The sequence below is a fragment of the Eurytemora carolleeae genome, unplaced genomic scaffold, assembly GCF_000591075.1.
Source record: "Eurytemora carolleeae unplaced genomic scaffold, Eaff_2.0 scaffold252, whole genome shotgun sequence".
In the NCBI taxonomy this organism is placed as follows: domain Eukaryota; kingdom Metazoa; phylum Arthropoda; class Copepoda; order Calanoida; family Temoridae; genus Eurytemora; species Eurytemora carolleeae.
Window position 1 is genome coordinate 261655 of NW_019396306.1, and position 23015 is coordinate 284669.

The 23015-nt window shown below is 33.8% G+C and overlaps 1 protein-coding gene and 1 long non-coding RNA gene across 2 annotated transcripts; both read right to left on the reverse strand.

The window, feature by feature from the left end:
• Positions 1-729: 729 nt before the first annotated feature.
• Positions 730-1585, reverse strand: LOC111700614 (uncharacterized). Its single transcript, XR_002765018.1, has 2 exons — positions 1081-1585; positions 730-875 (listed from the first exon to the last, which is right to left on the reverse strand). It is a non-coding gene; the product is annotated as an uncharacterized LOC111700614 (long non-coding RNA).
• Positions 1586-1925: 340 nt separating this feature from the next.
• On the reverse strand, positions 1926-23013 carry LOC111700610 (endoplasmic reticulum metallopeptidase 1). The gene is made up of 26 exons (XM_023471582.1): positions 22914-23013; positions 20864-20974; positions 20160-20305; positions 19418-19509; positions 18546-18643; positions 17939-17967; positions 17087-17243; positions 16537-16635; positions 14486-14614; positions 13084-13189; positions 12216-12327; positions 11240-11350; positions 10783-10850; positions 10140-10279; positions 9636-9702; positions 9212-9345; positions 8750-8785; positions 8033-8138; positions 7165-7307; positions 6562-6629; positions 4899-4943; positions 4455-4498; positions 4088-4161; positions 2766-2835; positions 2411-2518; positions 1926-2335 (listed from the first exon to the last, which is right to left on the reverse strand). The coding sequence occupies exons 2-26, from the start codon at positions 20972-20974 to the stop codon at positions 1926-1928; spliced, it is 2703 nt and encodes a 900-aa protein (XP_023327350.1). The 5' UTR covers positions 22914-23013.
• Between the last annotated feature and the right edge of the window lie 2 nt (positions 23014-23015).

The following is a 23015-nucleotide window of genomic DNA, read 5'->3' on the forward strand; positions in this document are numbered from 1 at the left end:
GTCTCTCTCCCCCTGACTTATGTACCTACCTCTACACTACTAACCTGCCAAAAATGGATATTTTAATGTCTAAATAATCCTACGTAATCCAGCAGAGGAATAATAATAGTATAAATATAATATAAACCAACCGTATTTGGAAATATTAATGGCGACTGTTTATAACTTAAAAACATTTTAAGCAGTTCAACCAAAGTTAATCTTAACAAGTTTGGGGTTAAATAAATCTCAAACACACTACATCAAATCAAATCAAATCAAATCATACTTTGAAGGTTTGAGTTTCAAGTCTCATCCAAACTCCGGGTTCAGCTCAATCTTTACCAATTAATTCTTTATTCTTAATTTTATCGTCAGTTTTTAAACACTACCCTTGTAGACTTAGATTTGAGTTTTTATTGATACATAACAGAGGGCACATCAGTGCCATCATTGATATATATATATATATACTGTAAAACCTATAAAACTGTGGAATAGGAAGACGACTTTTAGATTTTAGTTTGCATTGTAAACAAACCCAATTGACGGAATAAGTTAATTGTGAGACTTCTGGTAAAACTTTTATATTTTACATAAAATACATAAAATAATAATTAAATGTCGTCTTCCTATTCCACAGTTAAATGGGCATCACTGTGTATGATATAAAAATAAACTTTTAAGGTTACGTTGTCCCTGAACACGTGTTCACGAAAACATAACACGTCATATCTTATAAATAATATTTTTGTAGGGACACCCTGTATTTCAAAATAACTTTGTATTACATTATCTTTACTAAATTTTTTATTATGCTATTACAAATTTGAGAAAATTCGTTTAAATGACATTAAAATGAGGAAAAGTCGTCTTTGCTACAGTTTAACCCAGTACTTTGGAGACATTGAAAGAATTTTTACAATTTCGTTTCCTTTACCTTATGAAAATAGAATGCTGCAAATATTTAGTTTTTCAATTGAATAATCTTATGGAGCCCTTTAAAACTGTTATTTTATATTTTATGACTATTCACCAAATCTTTATAATTACTGAAATTTAGGTATAAAACCCATTAAAAAAAGAAGATCCATTCTTTACATTCTATCGAAGTCTTCGAAGTTCTGTGAACCAATAATTTCCCAGTAGAAATCTTTTCTTTAGAAACTAACTTGAGAATCCAGCGTCGCCCAGGGTACTCTATAGTTACTCCCGCAGTTTGACCGCTTGATCTTAAATTATGATCCCTTTAAAATCTCAAAACCAAACTAAGCACATTTCCGTGGTCCTACCATGTTTCCCAATAAATATTTGAAGCAAATCGGTCAAGGGGTTCAAGAGTTATGATTAGACACACAAACAAAAAACAAACAGAAAGACAGAAATTAAATATTATAGATATTGCATATGCCAGGCAAAACGTTATGACGATATTTTTTTTAATTGGTCATGTATTCAACTCATGGTTTTTGAGCTATTTTCGTGAAAAAACTTAAACTTTTATAAAGAATAGACTGCTAGGTCCACTACCCAGGCTGAGAGAGAAATCCAAGATGGGAATTCAGATTCCAGGGTTAATAACTCTTCACTCTGCATATCCTGCATAATAATAATAATAATAAAAATAATGATAATNCTGGATAAATCTAATAAAGTATCCTGACCATACAGTGGTTTAAAACTGGATAAATCTAATAAAGTATTCTGACCATACAGTGGTTTTAAACTGGATAGATCTAATAAAGTATCCTGACCATACAGTGGTTTTAAACTGGATATATCTAAAAAAGTATCCTCACCATACAGTGGTTTAAACCTGGATAAATCTAATAAAGTATCCTGACCATACAGCGGTTTTAAACTGGATAAATTTAAGAAAGTATCCTGACCATACAGTGGTTTTAAACTGGATTAATCTAAGAAAGTATCCTGACCATAGAGTGGTTTTAAACTAATAAATCTAATAAAGTATCCTGACCATACAGTGGTTTAAGCCTGGATAAATCTAGTAAAGTATCCTGACCATACAGTGGTTTTAAACTGGATAAATCTAATAAAGTATCCTGACCATACAGTGGTTTAAACCTGGATAAATCTAATAAAGTATCCTGACCATACAGTGGTTTAAACCTGGATAAATCTAATAAAGTATCCTGACCATACAGTGGTTTAAACCTGGATAAATCTAATAAAGTATCCTGACCATACAGTGGTTTTAAACTAATAAATCTAATAAAGTATCCTAAGCCTACAGTGGTTTGTACCTGGATAAAATTCAGGAAGAACGTATCCCGATTGTCCCACTGTGCTCCAGGTAGTATTCCCTCACTGATACTCCAACCGGTCATCTTTAAACCTGGATTAAGAATAAAATGAAAATGATTCCAGGAACGTGGATTTGGAGGGGGGAGGGGGTCCGCCCCCTGAATACCTTGTTTTGGCGCAAAAACTACCAGGCTCCAACTTGGTCCTGAGACACTAAGGGTTATATTCCTTGTGGAGTTCCCCTGCAAGATGTTGGAGATCAGTTCCACATTAACTTAACAGAACTTTGATACAGGGTGTTCCAATAAACATAGGATTTAACTAATTCGCATAATAAAATTGTAAATGATTGTTATTTGTAAATATGGGGGAGGGGTTGGGGGGAGGTTGCTGAGCCAACATTAACCCCGAATGTTGATTGATTCACTGGATTCGGATACCAAATCCTGCAGTTCGGATACAGACACGCGGGGTTCGATGCGACCCTGTCTCCCTTCCTCCGACTTTTTATGAATTTAAACCTGGGTTAATAGTTATGTTTGGAGGAGTAGAATCTAACCATCTTGCTCCCTTGAGGTTCTCTAAACTTCTCTGCGACAAGAGTACAGTGAAGAAACTAAACTTCTCTATGATAAAATTACAGTAAACAATCTAAACTTCCCTATCATAAAATTACAGTAAACAATCTAAACTTCTCTAAGACAAGAGTACAGTAACAATCTAAACTTCTCTATGATAAGATTACAGCAAACAATCTAAACTTCTCTATGACAAGAGTACAGTAACAATCTAAACTTCTCTATGACAAGATTACAGTAAACGATCTAAACTTCTCATGACAAGATTACAGTAAACAAAATAAACTTCTCCAAGACAAGAGTACAGTAAACGATCTAAACATCTCTATTTCAAGATTACAGTGAAGAAACTAAACTTCTCTATGTTAAGATTACAGTAAACGATCTAAACTTCTCAATGACAACAATACAGTAAACAATCTAAACTTCTCTATGACAAGAGCACAGTAAACTATCTAAACTTCTCTATGACAAGAATACAGTAAACGATCTAAACTTCTCATGACAAGATAACAGTAACAATCTAAACTTCTCCGAGACATGAGTACAGTAACAATCTAAACTTCTCTATAACAAGATTACAGTAAACGATCTAAACATATCTATGTCAAGAGTACAGTAAACGATTTAAACTTCTCTGTGTCAAGATTACAGTAAACAATCTAAACTTCTCTATAACAAGATTACAGTAAACAAACTAAACTTCTCTATAACAAGATTACAGTAAACGATCTAAACTTCTCTATGTCAAGGTTACAGTAAACAAACTAAACTTCTCTATAACAAGAGTACAGTAAACAAACTAAACTTCTTTATAACAAGAGTACAGTAAAAGATTTAAACATCTCTATGACAAGAGTACAGTAAACAAACTAAACTTCTCTATGACAAGAGTACAGTAAACAAACTAGCTTCTGAGTTGTTCTACAAAGAAAGAACTATAAAATTGTGTTATAGGAAGACGAATGTTAGACTCAAGTTTTGTTCTTAAAAACTGCAATGAACATGATAATGAAACTTATTAATTGTGCAGTGTGAACAGACCCATTGATTTAAGTTGATTTTTCAAGTAACTAGTAATGATTTTTTGCTCTAACATTAAATAAATCAAAAAGTTTTAAAATTCGTCTTCCTTTTGCACAGTTCTATGCATCTCACTTTAGTACGTTCCAGCTAAATATAAAACTAAACAGACCCTATTTAACTCTCTTTTTAGTTCTATTAGTCCTTATTGTAAGATTTGTTTGTTATGTACTGTACTGTTCCTTGTAAACTGGTATACCGCAGCCTAGAATCCGGTCACACATATCCCCGGAGATCTCAACACTATCTCGGTATTCTAGGATTCAATCAAAAATATCTCAAGCGGCTTACATGTGTTTCTGCGGATAAAATACTTAGTTTTTAGCTTATAGAATAAAAAGGATCCTTGATCAGATATGGGGTTAAAGTGTAACGTTGTGAATAGGACATGCCACTATAAAAATTTGAAATTATTTCTCTTTAATATCCTTTCAGCTAAAGTAAATATTCCGTTTAGAGATTATGCGGCAATAGACCCCATGGTCAGCACCTCAAATTTTTGTTTTAAGCGTAAAATCAAATATTTAAAATCATTTTTATGTAGATTTCCTGGAACTGCTGAACTGAGCTCCAAGGTCTCAGGGTAATCAGATCTAGAATAAAAGGATTGTTAAAAAAACTGAAACTAAAAACTTGTGTACTCATTTTTTAAATCGAGGGTTGGATTTGATAAATACAGATAATATGGTTGGTTTATCTACTTTTCTAATGCACTCTCAGCGGAGAAAGTCTCAGGTTTAACTAGAATAGTTCGACTATCTAAGCTTATTTAAATATTTTTAATTGAATTCGGCTTTAGAAAAAATACAATATAGTTTAAAACCATAATTTAGGGAAAAAATTAAGTCTGATCAGATTTGATTCTCTTGAAAATCAAAATTAAAGAACTGGAAGATCTCTCTCTTCTTGCGCCACAGATTTTAGATTAATAAAATTGGCAATCTTTAAATAGATGATCTAAAGTAAATCTATTTTTTATAATTTTCTATTTACCTGGCGAATAGAAAACCTCCATCTGTACTCCCGTTCATATATCTCCTAAAATACATGAAAAATGTAAATAGTACAATGTAGTAAGTAGACTGTGGAGTATATTGTACAATGTATGAAAAATGTAGTACTGTACAGTGTACAGTACATTGTACAATGTATGTACAATGTAGTATGTGCACTCTGCACTGTAGAGTACATTGTACAATGTATGCACAATGTAGTATGTGTACAATGTACTGTACAGTGTACAGTACATTGTACAATGTATGCAAAAGGTCTTCACAATTTTTCTTTATCGGAAACCAAAAATATTTCAAACAGGGACTGCCTAAAGTTAATTGCAAAACTAAGCACATACATTTACAATTTAGCTAAAAACGTTGCAAATAGGATATAACATTTTCGATGAAATAGTTTCCCCCGTTTCCCCCTTACTCTAAATCAAAACAGTAAAAATCTAATTTGACACAACTAGCATAAGAGCATAACCTAACTTTATGTTTATAACCCAAATAAAAACTTTTATTTTAAATACAACTATAGACCAGGAAATACCTAATTAAAAAAACACGCCAACAAAATTCCCAGAGATGGAATTTAAAGAATTTGAGCCGCGGTTTAAATCCGCCAAAACCCGGTTTAAATAAAGCGCCGGCCTAAATCTTGAAACATTTGATACAATTTTAAGTGGAACCAACCATATTTAAACCGCGGCTTAAATTTAAACCGCCGCTCAAATTCTTTAAATTCGGCCACTGGTTTCCTTTTTGGGGTTGATGCATTTGTGTAGATTTTATCGAAATAATTTGAAAATGATAAGAAAATACCAAGCTAACCATGTGAAATAATATTTCTTGACAAAATTATTGGTATACAGGAAATAATGATGTGGAATGTATCAAAAAGGTGATGCAAGTAGAGGAAACTGTTTATGATACTATTCAGAAATGTACACACTCATTTGCAGAGAAATGCCACAAAACATTCATCACTGATTATTAATGAGAAATGTTCCACAAGCTTTATGAAGAATTGTAAGATCACCTATCAGCCAATGGCCTTTGATGAAAAGGTTGAGATCTGTGATGAACCGTTGAAGAAGATTTGCAATGACAAAATTGTTGGAGAGGAGGTGTGTAGGACTGAGTACGAAACTTCTTGTGAGATCAGTGGCCGAATTTATTTAAAATTACTATTTTAATTTAATTTATTATTATTTAAAATACACACGTAGCAGTACAATCACAAGCAAGGGAAAGAGGGTCCAGTTTACCCAAGCAGGAAATAGGGGAAGGGGTGGTGTGTAAACTCTATATATCTCTATTTTCTGGGTATACCTGGTGTGTAAACTCTATATATCTCTATATTCTGGGTATACCTGGTGTGTAAACTCTATATCTCTATTTTCTGGGTATACCTGGTGTGTAAACTCTATATATCTCTATTTTCTGGGTATACCTGCGGTGTGTAAACTCTATATATCTCTATTTTCTGGGTATACCTGGTGTGTAAACTCTATATATCTCTATATTCTGGGTATACCTGGTGTGTAAACTCTATATCTCTATTTTCTGGGTATACCTGGTGTGTAAACTCTATATATCTCTATTTTCTGGGTATACCTGGTGTGTAAACTCTATATATCTCTATTTTCTGGGTATACCTGGTGTGATAAACAAGCATCCGCTTCTGTGCAGGACTAGAGGTATCTCCGGAGTAGGGAAACCCTCCCTGCAAATATTAAAGGAATACTTCACAATTCACTTAAAAAATGGCTGTTGATGTTTGGATTCACCACAATTTTTTTGCCTTTTAAAAAAGAAATACCTCTGGAGATTTGTACCTTTGATTTACAGCCTAAAAAAAATGTCTGAGAAATGCTAAGATATAATTTAAAAATCCAACTAAAACTAAATTGTAGATACATTTATTGCAAAAAATCATTTTTTTCTAGCATATGTAGAACTATAGAAAGAGGTTATCTTTACAATTTAATGTGACATATTTAAACAGAGTTTGAACTTTTGTATGGAGTATCAATAATCTTGAACACTTGAATTCCACTGTGGACACTTAATTTCAAACTGAGAATAAATTTTTTATCCCTTAATTAAAGAATAATAAATATTTTGTTTAAGTCTGGTATAGCAGGATTAACGACCCTGGGCAATTACCGTTTATTTAAATACTGCTTTTGTTTCCAATCAGATTGTGGATAAAACTTTAGTTATATTCAGACTTGGTTGTGTATGAAATAATTATATACCTGTATTAAGATAACGAGGAGTATAATGATGAAGGGTAGAGAAGATAAACCAAGAAATATCTTGAGATAGGTTCGTTTCATCAATACTAGGAGGGGTAGGAGAAACTGAACCAGGAGATAGGTAGACCCGGATACAGCTAAACCTAGATCAGGATCAAATAAAGGAACCGATTTGATCGTATTTCAATCCACTTTTATTATAGGAACCTGCCTATCAGGTTATCAAGGTTTGAACCTACTTCTATACCTATAAGAATATTAAGGTTTGAACATACTTCCATACCTATAAGAATATTAAGGTTTGAACCTACCTCTATACCTATAAGAATATTAAGGTTTAAACCTACTTCTATACCTATAAGAATATTAAGGTTTAAACATACCTCTATACCTATAAGAATATTAAGGTTTGAACCTACTTCTATACCTATAAGAATATTAAGGTTTGAACCTACCTCTATACCTATAAGAATATTAAGGTTTGAACCTACCTCAATACCTATAAGAATATTAAGGTTTGAACCTACTTCTATACCTATAAGAATATTAAGGTTTGAACTTATTTCTACCTATTAGAATATTAAGGGTTGAACCTACATATATCTATAAGAATATATCAGGGTTTTAACCTACTCCTACCTATCAGATTATCAAGGTTTGAACCTACTCCTACATATAAGAATATCAAGATTTGAATCTACTCCTCCTAACAGGGGTTCAACCTATTCCTACCTATCAGATTATCAAGGTTTGAGCCTATTCCTACCTATATGAATATCAAGGGTTGAACCTACTCCTACCTATAAGAATATCAGGGTTCTAACCTACTCCTACCTATCAGATTATTAAAGTTTGAACCTACTCCTACCTATAAAAATATCAGGGTTCGAACTGGCTCCACGTCTTCCCATGATAGGGATGAAAATGGTAAAGACAAGCTGAACCATGTAACACCACATCGTCAGAGGAACAAACTTAAATACAAGTTTTAAAACTATTTTTTTATGATCATAATTTTTAAAAATCTCAATATGAAGTAACAATTAACAAATTTAATTTCTCCCAAGTTTAATGCAACTTCAGAGTCTAGCTTCATCCTTAAAAACAGGTTGATATTAACAAAACAGGAACGTCAGAAGACATATCTAAGTTGGGGCCTGAAAACCAGCTGATACCAAATATTTTACTGAACGCTGTGTATGCCTCTGGTACATCCCATTTTGGAAAACTTACAAGTCATTTAACTTTTATATACAAATTTTGACACTAGTGAGAGATGAAAGCTATCAAAAATAATCTCTGAACTGGCTTATATTGTACTGGCTTGGGAACCCAGCGTTGCCCGGGGTCAAAATTTGTCCCTCCGATTGCCCGCACTTGGACAATTTTTACAGGGAAATTAGATTTTCACTTAAAAGTCGACACACTCAACTTAAAATCTCAAAACCAAACTAAAACCATTCCCGAGTTCCCCAATCAAGCTTTGAGCCAAATCGGTCCAGGGTGTCACGAGTTATGATCGTACAAACAAACAAACAAACAAACAAACAGAAATCAAAACTTTATATATGTATAGAAGATATACCTGTGTTAGGATATAAATACTGAACCCAATCCATTCCTTCATAAATATCCTTTTCCTTTGGGAAACATTTCATATAAACTGATTTGGTTTGGTTCTTGCATTTAAAGGGACTGTAGACGTAATTTCAATTAACTCCTAATTTATAGAGATATGTCCTATTCACAACGGTACTTAATTATCTTTTGTCTGAACAAGATATCTTTATTTATAGCTAAAAAATGATCATTATATTATCTTTGCCACAATCTCTAATGTTATAATCCCTTTATATTCACAACCTGATAGTGTATTTCAAACTTAGATTATTTGATCTAACAGAATTCATGTTTTAACTCTCTAAGGTCTACAACATAGGCTTGCAAAGATAAAGGGATAGGAAAATATAAATATAGTTTGTGGCAAAAACTCAGTTCCTTTAAACTTTAAACTTAAATTTATCTTGATGAATAAAGATTATTCTTCCTTGTATGCTGGAGACAGCTTGGTCCGGAAAAAACGATTGGAACGCGTTCCTTGAAGGTAGAGAAGATAGATCACGTTCCCAAGCAGGGACATGGAGAATATAAACCCGGATCTATATCCGGCACATGTTAAAACTGTACATAAATATCTGAATATCTGCATCCGGTACATGTTAAAACTGTACATAAATATCTGAATATCTGCATCCGGTACGTGTTAAAACTGTACATAAACATCTAGATATCTGTTTCCGGTACATGTTAAAACTGTACATATATATCTATTATGTAATTACCTTTTTTCTGTGGTTAGGGTTCTATAAGTGTCATTGTTATTGTTATTAATACCCAGTAAATGATAAAATTGTAAAATAACATCAATATCATCAAATACAGTACAGTGCAAGAAATATATTTAGATTTTCCTAGAGAGGGAAGTATATAGAATATCTGTACTGCATGTAACATTATCATCCTCAACATGGTGTCATTCTAAACAAGGAATTGTAAACAATGACAGTGCAATATGTACAGCAAATAATTTATTTCCAACGTCGGTTTTTAAACCTATGATTTTTTTATTTCATTGAAAATCACCATTAAAACTATACCAAGCAGAGGACAAAATTCAACCTTCAAATTTAATACAGAGTTACAAAGTAAGGATGAACTCTTTACGATTTAAAAGTCGACTTTAGTCTTTTAACTAGAATTTAGACTTGAAATCAGTGCTGATTAATTATGATGCGGATCCGGATCCTGGATCCGCACTGGAAAAAATGGATCCGGATCTGGATCCAAGTCATGAACATTTCTTTGAGATTTACTGATTTTTTCAACAGAAGAAGAATCTATTGCCCCTTGGATCCGGATCCGTGGATCCGCATATAAATACACGATATAAAAACCTCTATGATCCTTGAGTGTACCTTTGTATCCTCTATGTACTGCATGAATCTGGATACAATGTACTGCACCATGTATACGACTAGGATGGAGAGGAGCAGGGTTGGAACGGAGTAGAGAGGAACCAGGATCCAGGGTTTACCATACCAACTCATACTTTTACCTACAAGGATACAGGAATAAACATTAAATTGTAGAATAGGAAAACGACATTTCAGCAATATTTTATGTAAATTGATATAAGGCATATAGTGTAATAGGTCTATGTACATTGTACACAGCTACCATTCCTGGTTTTATATTCATTAATCTATTTTATTTATTTAGTTTTTTTAGCCTCGCTATATAGTAAATATAGTTGAAATGATTTTATAAAGTGATAAACAGAAAACTCTAAAATAGGAAGACGGCTTTCAGAATCAAGTTATAACTTTAAAATGTTCAATGAGCATGAGACACAGAAATTGTGCAATATAGAGTTGTAAACAGACCTAATTCACTAAATTAGTGATTTAGTAAGTGTCTACAAAAACTAGTTGCTCAAGTATGGCTAATATTCCATTGTTTTCTAGTTTTCACTGTAAATTACCGAAATCCAATGATTGGTGGGTTTTGTAGATATCGTCTTCATTTTAAAACTTTTGAATTTAGAATTCTAATATTTACCAGCAAATCCAAGAAGAGCAGCAATGAGAGTTGAGAACCCCAAAACCAGGAGAAGAAGAATAATATTGCTAGGTCATCAATCAATTCAATCAAATAATCGATTTAGCCATTAATCAATCGATAAAGAAATCAAGGAATCGAAAGATAAATAAATCATCATTTGATTTGTTGAATAATCGAAACATAATTCGGCCCAAAGTAATTTGCAAGTTAATAATGATCCCATATTTTTAAATTCTCTAATTTGCAAGTTAATAATGATCCCATATTTTTAAACTCTCTAATTTGCAAGTTAATAATGATCCCATATTTTTAAACTCTCTAATTTGTTCTTCAGAGGATATTTGATGCGAATATTCTTCCATGCAAAATTGGTCTTTTTGAGGCATTTTTTTTATTTATTGAATTGTTTTTGTAAAATAATCAAAAACATAAAATTTGATTGATTGATTTGTCCCTGGTTGCTAAGATTAGAAGAATTTTTCTAAGGCTGGCGGCCGGCTGGTCAGTTTTCTTCGCGCAGCTGCAGATATCACGGATTATCAGGATACAGGATACCAGAATACAACTAGATTATCAGGATACAGGATACCAGGATACAACTAGATTATCAGGATACAGGATACCAGGATACAACTAAATTATCAGGATACAGGATACCAGGATACAACTAGATTATAAGGATACAGGATACCGGGATACAACTAGATTATCAGGATACAACTAGATTGTCAGGATACAGGATACCAGGATACAACTAGATTGTCAGGCAACTAGATTGTCAGGATACAGGATACCAGGATACAACTAGATTATCAGGATACAGGATACCGGGATACAACTAGATTATCAGGATACAGGATACCAGGATACAACTAGATTATCAGGATACAGGATACCGGGATACAACTAGATTATCAGGATACAACTAGATTTTCAGGATACAGGATACCAGGATACAACTAGATTATCAGGATACAGGATACCAGGATACAACTAGATTATCAGGATACAGGATACCAGGATACAACTAGATTATCAGGATACAGGATACCAGGATAAAGCTAGATTATCAGGATACAGGATACTAGGATACAGCTAGATTATCAGGATCAGAAACGATTGTCTTTAAATCTCAAAGTAACTTAAAATCACGTGACATTCCATTTATTTACAAATCAACTTTAAATTACATAAATCAGTTTAAATCAAGTGGTAACTTTAATTACGTTTTTTTTCCTTTATATGACGAAACAACATCTAATTCCGTTGACACTCCCATTTAATGACAAGGACAGGGTAACTTAAAAATATGTTTAAAAATCCCATTAAATGAAATCACTTAAACATCGAACGAGGTAACACGATCCATTTAAAGGACAAATTAATTATTACTTCAAATTATGCTTCGTTAAAAGCCCCAATTCAATTACCTGATATTGAGTAGAGAACCAGCCCATTGTGGATAAGCTACCATAAACAAACCAAACATATCAAAGAAAACAACTTTGGAACCAGTTTCTTCAGACCCTAGGTCGGTCAACCCTAAACAAACAGAGCGGGTTAAATACAAGAAGAGACACATATAAAACTGTTAAATAGAAAAACGACAGTTAAAGCTAATTTATGATTTTAAAAGCGCACTGTGCAGTGTTTATCTATTACAGACCCATTTACCTGAATTATTTGATTTCCCAACATTCTAGCAGAGGTATAAAGGAACAGGCTAGAGCAAGGAACACAGTGGTATTAAGGAACCTGCTAGAGCAAGGAACACAGTGGTATAAAGGTACCTGCTAGAGCAAGGAACACAGTGGTATAAAGGTACCTGCTAAAGCAAGGAACACAGTGGTATAAAGGAACCTGCTAGAGCAAGGAACACAGTGGTATAAAGGTACGGGACCTGCTAGAGCAAGCAACACAGTGGTAAAGAGGTACGGGACCTGCTAGAGCAAGCAACACAGTGGTATAAAGGTTCGGGATCTGCTAGAGCAAGGAACACAGTGGTAAAAAGGTACCTGCTAGAGCAAGGAACACAGTGGTATAAAGGTACCTGCTAGAGCAGGGAACACAGTGGTATAAAGGTACCTGCTAGAACAGGAAACACAGTGGTATAAAGGTACCTGCTAGAGCAGGAAACACAGTGGTATAAAGGTACCTGCTAGAACAGGAAACACTGTGGTATAAAGGTACCTGCTAGAACAGGGAACACAGCGGTACAAAGGTACCTGCTAGAGCAGGAAACACAGTGGTATAAAGGTACCTGCTAGAGCACGGAACACAATGGTATAATGGTTATACCTGCTAGAGCGAGAACTACAGCTAGAATATTATCACCAACCCTCTGGATGGATTCAACAGGAACACGTTCAGCGTCATCATGTTCAGTGTGATAAACATATCCGTCCTATAAAGTATACAATAAATACAGCAACTAGGATTACAGGTTTTTAAAAATCACTCTAAATAGGAAGAAAAACACAAAATAAAGGTCTAAACCTATTATTTATGAGGCCAACATGCTATTACATTTGTAAAAACATATCAATAGACGTTTTTTATGTTTACTTTGAGTTTAATCAGACTTTTCTTTCTGTTAGCAGGATATTGGCTGCTTTACTAGATAATCATGAATTATTGCGAGGTCTCCTCTAGTGTTGGTGGGTCTTAGCACTCTAAAAGTTTCCATAAACCTCGAAACTAACCTCCTAATGCCATGAAATTATAAATTTTCTTGAAAGGGTTTTATGAAGAATTACCGGAAAACACAGCTTTACAGCCTAAGCGCACTTAAAAATTTGTAATCATAAACAACCCTACAAATTTGTGTACCTAGATATATGCAAGATCTAGGCCTGTACCTTGATATATGCAGGGAATACCTTGATATATGCTAGATCTAGGCTTGTACCTTGATATATGCTAGATCTAGGTCTGTACCTAGATATATGCTATATCTAGGCATGCACCTTGATATATCCAGGGGACACCTAGATATATGCTAGATCTAGGCCTGTACCTTGATATATGCTAGATCTAGGCTTGTACCTTGATATATGCTAGATCTAGATCTGTACCTAGATATATGCTAGATCTAGGTCTGTACCTTAATATATGCAGGGAATACCTTGATGTATGCTAGATCTAGGCATGTACCTTGATATATGCTAGATCTAGGCCTGTACCTTGATATATGCTAGATCAAGGCCTGTACCTTGATATATGCTAGATCTAGGCCTGTACCTTAATATATGCTAGATCTAGGCCTGAACCTTGATATATGCTAGATCTAGGCCTGTATATGCTAGATCTAGGCCTGTACCTTGATATATGCTATATCTAGGCCTATATATGCTAGATCTAGGCCTGTACCTTGATATATGCTATATCTAGGCCTGTATATGCTAGATCTAGGCTTGTACCTTGATATATGATATATCTAGGCCTGTATATGCTATATCTAGGTCTGTACCTTGATATATGCTATATCTAGGCCTGTATATGCTAGATCTAGGCCTGTACCTTGATATATGCTATATCTAGGCCTGTATATGCTAGATCTAGGCTTGTACCTTGATATATGCTGTATCTAGGCCTGTATATGCTATATCTAGGTCTGTACCTTGATATATATGCTATATCTAGGCCTGTACCTTGATATATGCGATATCTAGGCCTGTATATGCTAGATCTAGGCCTGTACCTTGATATATGCTATATCTAGGCCAGGGATATCTCCAAAATCTCTGAATATCCTGAAGTCTGTATCCGAGGGGATGAGCCCACTCTGGAATATCTCCTCTCCTATCACAGATGCAAACGGATGAGGAGCCTAGAAATAAAAGTTCACTTTTAAAGGGACTGTTGGCGTAATTTCAAATGACCTTCCATTTGAAGAGTAGTGAGTCCGATTCACAACAGTACCCTATAAACCTTTGACTGGAACGCTTCTGATTGTTGATGTTTAATATTTAAGAAATATTGATATATTTGAAAACCTCGTAGGACATATAATATTATGGATTTCCAAGGAATATTGGTAAAGTCAGCTGTGTTAAGTTCCCGCTGTGCTCTAGCATATACTCCAGTTTTTCAGCAATTTGAACAACATTTGACCTCAATGATCAGTCAGAAGCTTCAAGGGTACCATTATAAATCGGTCTGTGCATGGAATGGAATAGCAAATATTGAAAAAGACAAGGTTGGAAAAAACCCGGGTTTTTTTTGAGAAAAAAAACCCAGCCCAGTGAGTTTAAATGGTATTTTTTAGGGTTTTATTGGTATTTTGAGCTTTTCTGGGTTTTTCAATTTGAAAGTTGTTGAAACTTACTAAAATTCATACTAATTCATAATAATAATACTATTTAAGCAATAGGTGAACTAGGTAATAATATTTTTGTGATAATCATGATAAATACTCATAAATAAAACGAAGAGGTGAAGCTTAGCTCAGATTTACACAACCGACCTGTCTATTAATTAATTAATTATGAAATTATGAAAAGATCTTAGATATATAAGTATTAAAGGGTGTACATTAAAAAAGGTTCCCAACTACCAGTTCTTCTCTAATTTATGAAATTTACGAATATTAAGCTGAAAATTTTCTAAATCATAGACATACACATAAGGAAGAAGTTTGCATAGATCCTGTATTAAAAAATGGTTTTAAAGTCCAAGAGTTGACTTCGTTCAAAAGTTTCCATTTGCCAGCATGCTGAAAGTATCTAAAAATATTTTCCCAGCCGAATACTGATTGCCAAGTTGTTAAATAATAATCTTCAGAATCTTTAATAAGTTTATATTTGCCAATAGAATAAGTATGAAGTCATGGCGCTATTTGTCTAAGCATTTTGGAGGGAGTGGAAGGAAGCTTATTTAAAATATTTCAGACCCAATCCAAGGAAGATTCCTAAGAAATCAAGAAAGATTTCCTCTCATGTCCAGGAGTTCAATTTTAGTGATAAAGATATTTAAAGGAAGCATAGCCAAAGTCCTTTGATTTTAGATGTTCATCACAACGAAAATAGGGTTTTAAGCTCTGCTAAGTATCTTCAAATGTATGGATCAGCTGTACCTTTCATTTGTGACTGAAACCTTAAAATCAATTAAATAGCTGGTATCATAAAAAAAGCTAACTAGATTAAGATAAGAATAATCCCTGCCCTGCCAACCCTGAAGAGAAACATCATTAAAAAGAACAAGTAGATGGACACAAATAAGAACCTTTCTAGAGTTTAGAAGGTTGTTAAGAGTCTATGCTCCTACTGTCCAGCTAGCTGGCAGCTGCAATTTTCAACGCCGGGTCGCAGATGTTCAAAAACAACTACTAACTTATTTCCAGATCCGATTTTTTTGCATGGACTAGTTTCATTATAACAAATATTAGGTAAATATGAATTAACAAGATTTTATTGCCAGTAAAGAGATCTCTAGATTTCAAAATATAAATGGGAACCTTTTTTATGTTCACCCTTTAATAAGCCAGGGATTGGCTGGTCCATGATTAATTTAAAAAGATATAATACAACTATATTACAAATTTGGCTGGACCGTGATTAATCTATAAAATATCAAATATATAGACAAAGACCTGAGATATATAAGTATTAATAAGCCATGAGTTGGCTGGACCTTGATTAATTTATAAAATATCTAATATATAGACAAAGACCTGAGATATATAAGTATTAAAAGCCATGGGTTGGCTGGACCGTGATTAATTTATAAAATATCTAATATATGGACAAAGACCTGAGATATATAAGTATTAACAAGCCATGGGTTGGCTGGTCCAGATTGAAACAATAATGCTCTTCCTCCTGCTCCAGCTCCTTCAAGATTTACAAAAGCCTAAACAATTTTTTTATTATGATCCAGATCCGGATCCAATTATTCCGCAGCATTTTAGATCCCAAGATCCGAAACCAAAACCTCCAAAAAAACACGTTACTTCTGAAATAAAAATTTGAAATGTCAACTAATGAGAGTTATGTAAAAACCTCTCTGACCTCTGAAATCGTGTGTCAGACTAAAAATATTCAATAAAAAGAGAAAATTTCGGATTTTTTGCTTGAGATAAAATCATTAGTGAAACTTTAATAAATATTCATGAGTTGTTTTATGACGGAATGAATCCTAAGCACAATATTAAGATGCAGTGGGACCCATAATACTGTGGACTAAGAAAACGATTGTAAACTCTTTCACCTAATAAATTGAGTTTCAAGCTACTGGCAAAACAATTTTCTTTATAAAAACATCAAATACACATGTGAATGAAAAACTCCACAACTTTATGAACCTTGATTGTTGGTGCCCAAGGATGAGTTGTAATGAACCCATGAGAGGCGGGGAGGATGGACTCCTCTGCACCGTTGAACAGGAAGATCAGGTCGTTAGTGATATTGATGTTCTCCGAGTTCATCAGCACCCTCACCAGCTCAAGCATCACAGCACAGCTGTAAAGAAACAGAGAGATTATCAAGGTTTACATTATGAAAAACATAAATTTATGTTCTGTACGGTGTACCCCTTACAAGATACAGTTTAAACTGTTCAGTATTAAAAGGGCAAATGACGTAATTTCAGTTACCCTCCATTTAAAGAATGACCTGACTATCAACGCTACCCTTTAAATCTTCTCTGTTTACAAATGTATTTTCGAAATGTGACAATTTCATGATACATAAAAACACAATTTACTTTAACAGAAAAACAATAATTAAAAATAATTAATTTCAGCTAGAAAAACAAGGATATTAAATTCTTCACTTTTTTAAAGCAAAAATACAATAAATAAACGTTCTTAATAAAATCCTTTATTTTTAACTTCCTTTGCGGTATCATCTAAATCTACCGGGCCCTGAATTTGTAATGATCTTACAGGGTTACCCACAAAGGATGAGACTTCAAGAGACGATTGTACGGAATTTGTTTAGTCCGTTTTCTTTCATTCAGGGTTCCCTGTAGGTCAAAACTGGGGCATTTCTGTGCTTCATCATTTAGCTATAAACGTCAAAATACTCAATTAAATACAGAAACCAAAAATCAAGCTTATAAGTTCAATCAATTCGTCATATTTTTTAAAGTTTTGGGTCATCTTTACGGTCTCATTCTTTGTGGGTAACCCTGTATAAAAAATATTACAACTTACTTTGCGGCATCATCTGAAGCTCCCGGGCCCTGGATTTGTAACCATCTTATTACAACTATTTTTGTTCAGGATTGGTGGAACATCTTTACAAACTAATGACGTCAATATTAAATGATCTTGAAGGATGAGACTTCAGAGACGACTGCGGAATTTATACTGTCTGATTCCTTGTATTTATGATTTATAGCAAATACATCTGTAAACTTGTTTCTTTCTTTGTCCAATCAATAAATAAGCGATTCAAAGATTCAAAGCAAAAGACCTAAATCAACCTTATTGTCATATTTTAAGAGTTTCAGGTCGTCTTTACAGTCCCATCCTTTGTGAGTTACCCTGTATTAATCCTACAAACGGAAAATGTGTGTGAATATATTGTATTATCAGATTAATAGTATAAATTTTCATTCATAAAATCTTTAGTAAATTAATAAACGCATTAAAAAAGGGTATTTGGTTGGGGTGGAGGATATGTTATGAGGATAAAAAATAATGGGGAAGGGGAGGGGGGATATACTATGAGGATAAAAATAATGGGGGGGGGGGGAGGGGAAAATGTTATAAGGATAGAAAATGATGGGTAGAGGAGGAGGTATAGTTATCAAGATCCCTGTGGAACACTATCAAAGTGTGCATTGACGAGTACAGCAGGTGGCGCAGGCACAGTGGAGGGGGAGGAGGATATTTTAGCAACAACATTCATTACGTCTAAAAGCAAAAAAATGCATCATAAAATTGAATTAATATAATGGAGTAATCTCCGTTTGTTGATCTGCTGTATGTGTATCAGTTCATAACATAAGAACCCGTTGACTGATTCGCCTTAAATTTAGATTGGGGAACTCAGTAGAACCACAGTTTTAAGATTCTGAGTTGAGTGGGTTCTGTTTTACAGAGAAAGTTTAGTTTCCGGACAAAGCTGGGTTCCCAAACTAGTAATTAATTTAAATGTTTAAAATCTGTAGTGTATTATAGCGACTTTCGAATTTAGTTCAAAGTGAATGAATTAATTTTTACTATTTATAAACTATATATATAAACATTCGTATGTATCAAATCAAATCAAATCAAGTTTAAATCTGAAAGGGAACCCAATGTGGAACCCCAAGACTGCCTTCAGGGCACCACGTACCACCGTGCAGATAGCGGCCTGGAGTCCAAAGCGGCCGAGAGCACAAATTTTAACGCCCATGCCCTCGTGGTATATTCCCTACAGCCGGCCAAACGGCTGGACCGAATGGGCTTAATTTTTTTTAGGCTTAAAAATTCTAAAAATTGTATTTTTCAAAAAATCGTTTTTTGATTAATGATTTGGGTAATACGTGGATTTTTCTTCAGATAAAAAGTTTTTTTCAAAAAATTGTTTTATTTTCTTTGTTTAATAAAAAGAAAGATAAAAATAGGGTTCTACCTACGTCATACAGTGTGACTGTACACTGTACACTGAACAGCATATTGTACAGTGTACGGTGTACACTATACCTGAATAATGATGAGCTAGCCCATTTTGAAATATATCAATCTGGAAGCTTCCAGAAGCATTTTGTACACTAATCTCCAGGTCCAGGTTAGACCTTGAAGCAGGAGAGGATATTTCATAAATAAATGAAAACTAAAATATAAAATTCACAGTTTTACAGTTTTAACGGGACTGTAAGCGTAATTTCAAGGGACCTGCCCTGCAATCATTTACAACGGTATCCTTTAAATATTTGTCTTTGATCAAAAATGAAGTCGATATCCATCATTTTGTTTTTGTAATCTGTTTATCTTCATTGGGTTTTCCGGATTTCTTGCTTATTTTTGATCAGATTAAGGTTTTAAACTAGGGGTACCGTTGTAAACCGGACATTGCCATCTTAGCTTGAAGGGTAACTTGAAATTACGCCTGCAGTCCCTTTAATGAAGGAGGATATAAGAATATCTGCCTCCTATTCCACCTACCTGCAGTCCCTTTAATGAAGGAGGATATAAGAATATCTGCATTATATTCCACCTACCTGCAGTCCCTTTAATGAAGGGGGATATAAGACTATCTGCCTCCTATTCCACCTACCTGCAGTCCCTTTAATGAAGGAGGATATAAGAATATCTGCCTCCTATTCCACCTACCTGCAGTCCCTTTAATGAAGGGGGATATAAGAATATCTGCCTCCTATTCCACCTACCTGCAGTCCCTTTAATGAAGGAGGATATAAGAATATCTGCCTCATATTCCACCTACCTGGATGAATCCCTAATGAGCTCCAGCTGTGATCTGATGAGGTTAACCGCTAGGACACGGTTAGCGTAGCTGCCAGCTGGCCGAGGACCTAGGCCGGTCAAATCACGTAGGACGCTCTGTGCTGCAAATGCGTTAAAACCGGTTTCCTGGACAATAACAACACATTCAATTCAAACGATTTAAAAAGTCACGTTTAGTATGAGAGGTATTTTAAGAATATTAAAGTCGTCGTCGTATTTATCAATAGAATGAAGGGGACTTTCTAGTTAAATTTTTTATTTCTAAAAAGCTTTCAAACAGCAGTGAAACATAGAAACAAAGAGAAGCTGTCCATTAACAGTATTTCTTTGTTTACTTGTAATAGTGTAATTTGATCAAAGCTTGTTAAAAACCAAAACTTTAAAAGAAAATTCGTCTTCATTGTATTGCTATAAACGCCTACCACTGTAGTAAAGTAACGATTGTCGTCTATGGTCATTCTTTAGAAATCATAAAAATTTGCGATTGATTTATTTAAACGAATATTTGATCAGTGAACATTTTCAGACAGAAAAAGATTTACGAAGACACCTCTTTTCCGGTATTTTAAATAATACATATCTACACTATGTTTGTTACCAAAAAAGATCAAATTGTTTTATTTTATTATAATTATCTCTGTATCATAACTTTTGCGTACAAAAAAAAACATAACTCAGGCCTACCTGATTTCTGGGTTCAGGAAGTAGACTATTGAAGTATGAAGCCAGTGCCCAGCAGATACCTAGAAACCCTAGTCCTAACAAACTCCATACCGAGCCTAGATCTAACTTCATCTGAAGAGAATTCAATATAAAATGGACTGTAAACTTTAATAAAACTTCAATAATAAAAAGTGTTTAATGCTGACAGTTTTCTCTTATTATTTCTGCAGCATAAATGCGTATATCACTTCACAGAGATACCAGCAGTAAAATAATCAATATATTCAGGAAAAATTACAGATATCTCACACATTACAAAATTACGGATATTTAAAATGTATGGAATTTCCTTTATGGTCTGTAAGTCTAAAGCAAAAATCCGCGAGTTTTTTTTTTAGAAAATTAGCACAATTCAAAATGGAATGAATTTCAAGTAAAACAAATGAAATTACGTCAACAGTTATTTGAATTGAAAGAAGGTTAATAAGATATGTGCAATGTGCTGCATAAGATATGTTCTTAAGATATGTGCATAAGATATGTGCATAAGATGTGTCCATAAGATATGAGCATAAGCTATGTTCATAAGATATGTACATACTGCATAAGATATGTCCATAAGATACGTTCTTAAGATATGTTGCATAAGATATGAGCATAAGCTATGTTCATAAGATATGTGAATAAGCTATGTGCATAAACTATGTTCATAAGATATGTACATACTGCATAAGATATGTCCATAAGATATGTTCTTAAGATATGTGCATAAGATATGAGCATAAGCTATGTTCATAAGATATGTGAATAAGCTATGTGCATAAACTATGTTCATAAGATATGTGTATAAGATCCACAAACTCCAAGACAATTTAAATGTCAAAGTCGACCTAAATGAAATGAGATTTCTAAATTAAATTTTAGAAATTTCATTTCAAAGACCAACTTCCCTAATAAAGAATTTCTCGAAATGCTTTTTCCCACACGTAAAATTTCCCAAGTGATACTTTTTAAACGTAGGATTCCTCAAATTAGCACTTTCACATAGGTAAAATTTCCCACGACTGTTGAATTTATTACATGCATACGTCGATTATCTAAATTTATGTAATTCTAAGTTATTTACTGAAGCTGACAACTGCTATATCACTAAGATAAAATTGTAATCCCTTATCACCAGTATTAAGTATACTCATAGAGCAATCTATAAAATCACCCCCACCCCCCATAAAACAGAGTATGCAGGGGTTTGTTTAAACTTCGATTTTGGCATATATTCAGATCATATGCATTTTGCCGGCGTACACATCAATACTAAATGATCTAAGAAAAGGAAACAAAGGAGGCACTGGAAAAAAAATTGTTTTGATGAATACGTAAACAAACAATCCCAATGTTTCTAAAATTATTCAGTTTTTCTCAGCTTGCCTACTACTGTACTCTGCAGTGCACTGAACCTCTAACAATATATCTACTCTAGCTGTGGTTTGATTTTAATGTAGTATACTTGTAAGTTGAGGGTCTAGATGGAATCTGAACGAGAATGTAGTTTAACAAGAGACGGTTAGTTCAACTACTTCTCCAGTAAATAAGTTCAGCTATCTCATTGGTTAGATTTTCTAAACTCTTGTTATAAATCTCCAGATTAATTAACCGATCGGGATTAAGGATATCACATTCTAAAGTTTTCAGCTCTGGAGATTATGAAAAAGAGAAAATCAAGCATTAATCCCGATATCCAAAATTCAAAAGTTCCCAGCTCTGGTTGTTGATCAGATAAAGGTTTCAAGGATACCATTGTAAGTCGGGCATTAGCATCTTTGCATGGAGGGTTACTTGAAATTACACTTAATCAATTTCAGGGAATTCTAGTTCTGCTCCTGAATATTAATATTTTGACTAAAGAAGTTTCTACTTTAAAGGAAAATATATTTGCAACTTCAAATGATTGTTTATTTAAGTAATGTGTTGGATTCCCAGCGTTATCCCAGAATCTGTTTCACATCAACGACATCTTCCAGATTTCCGTTGAGATATAGGGATTGACATCTTTTTATTGAGGGTCACTTACTTCGTAAAAACAAGATTATACTTGTCTCAACCATTTGTTATATCTCTTCAGGATCAAGTTGGGCGTTGGTGGCATCTGATATTTCGACACAAAAAATTAAAA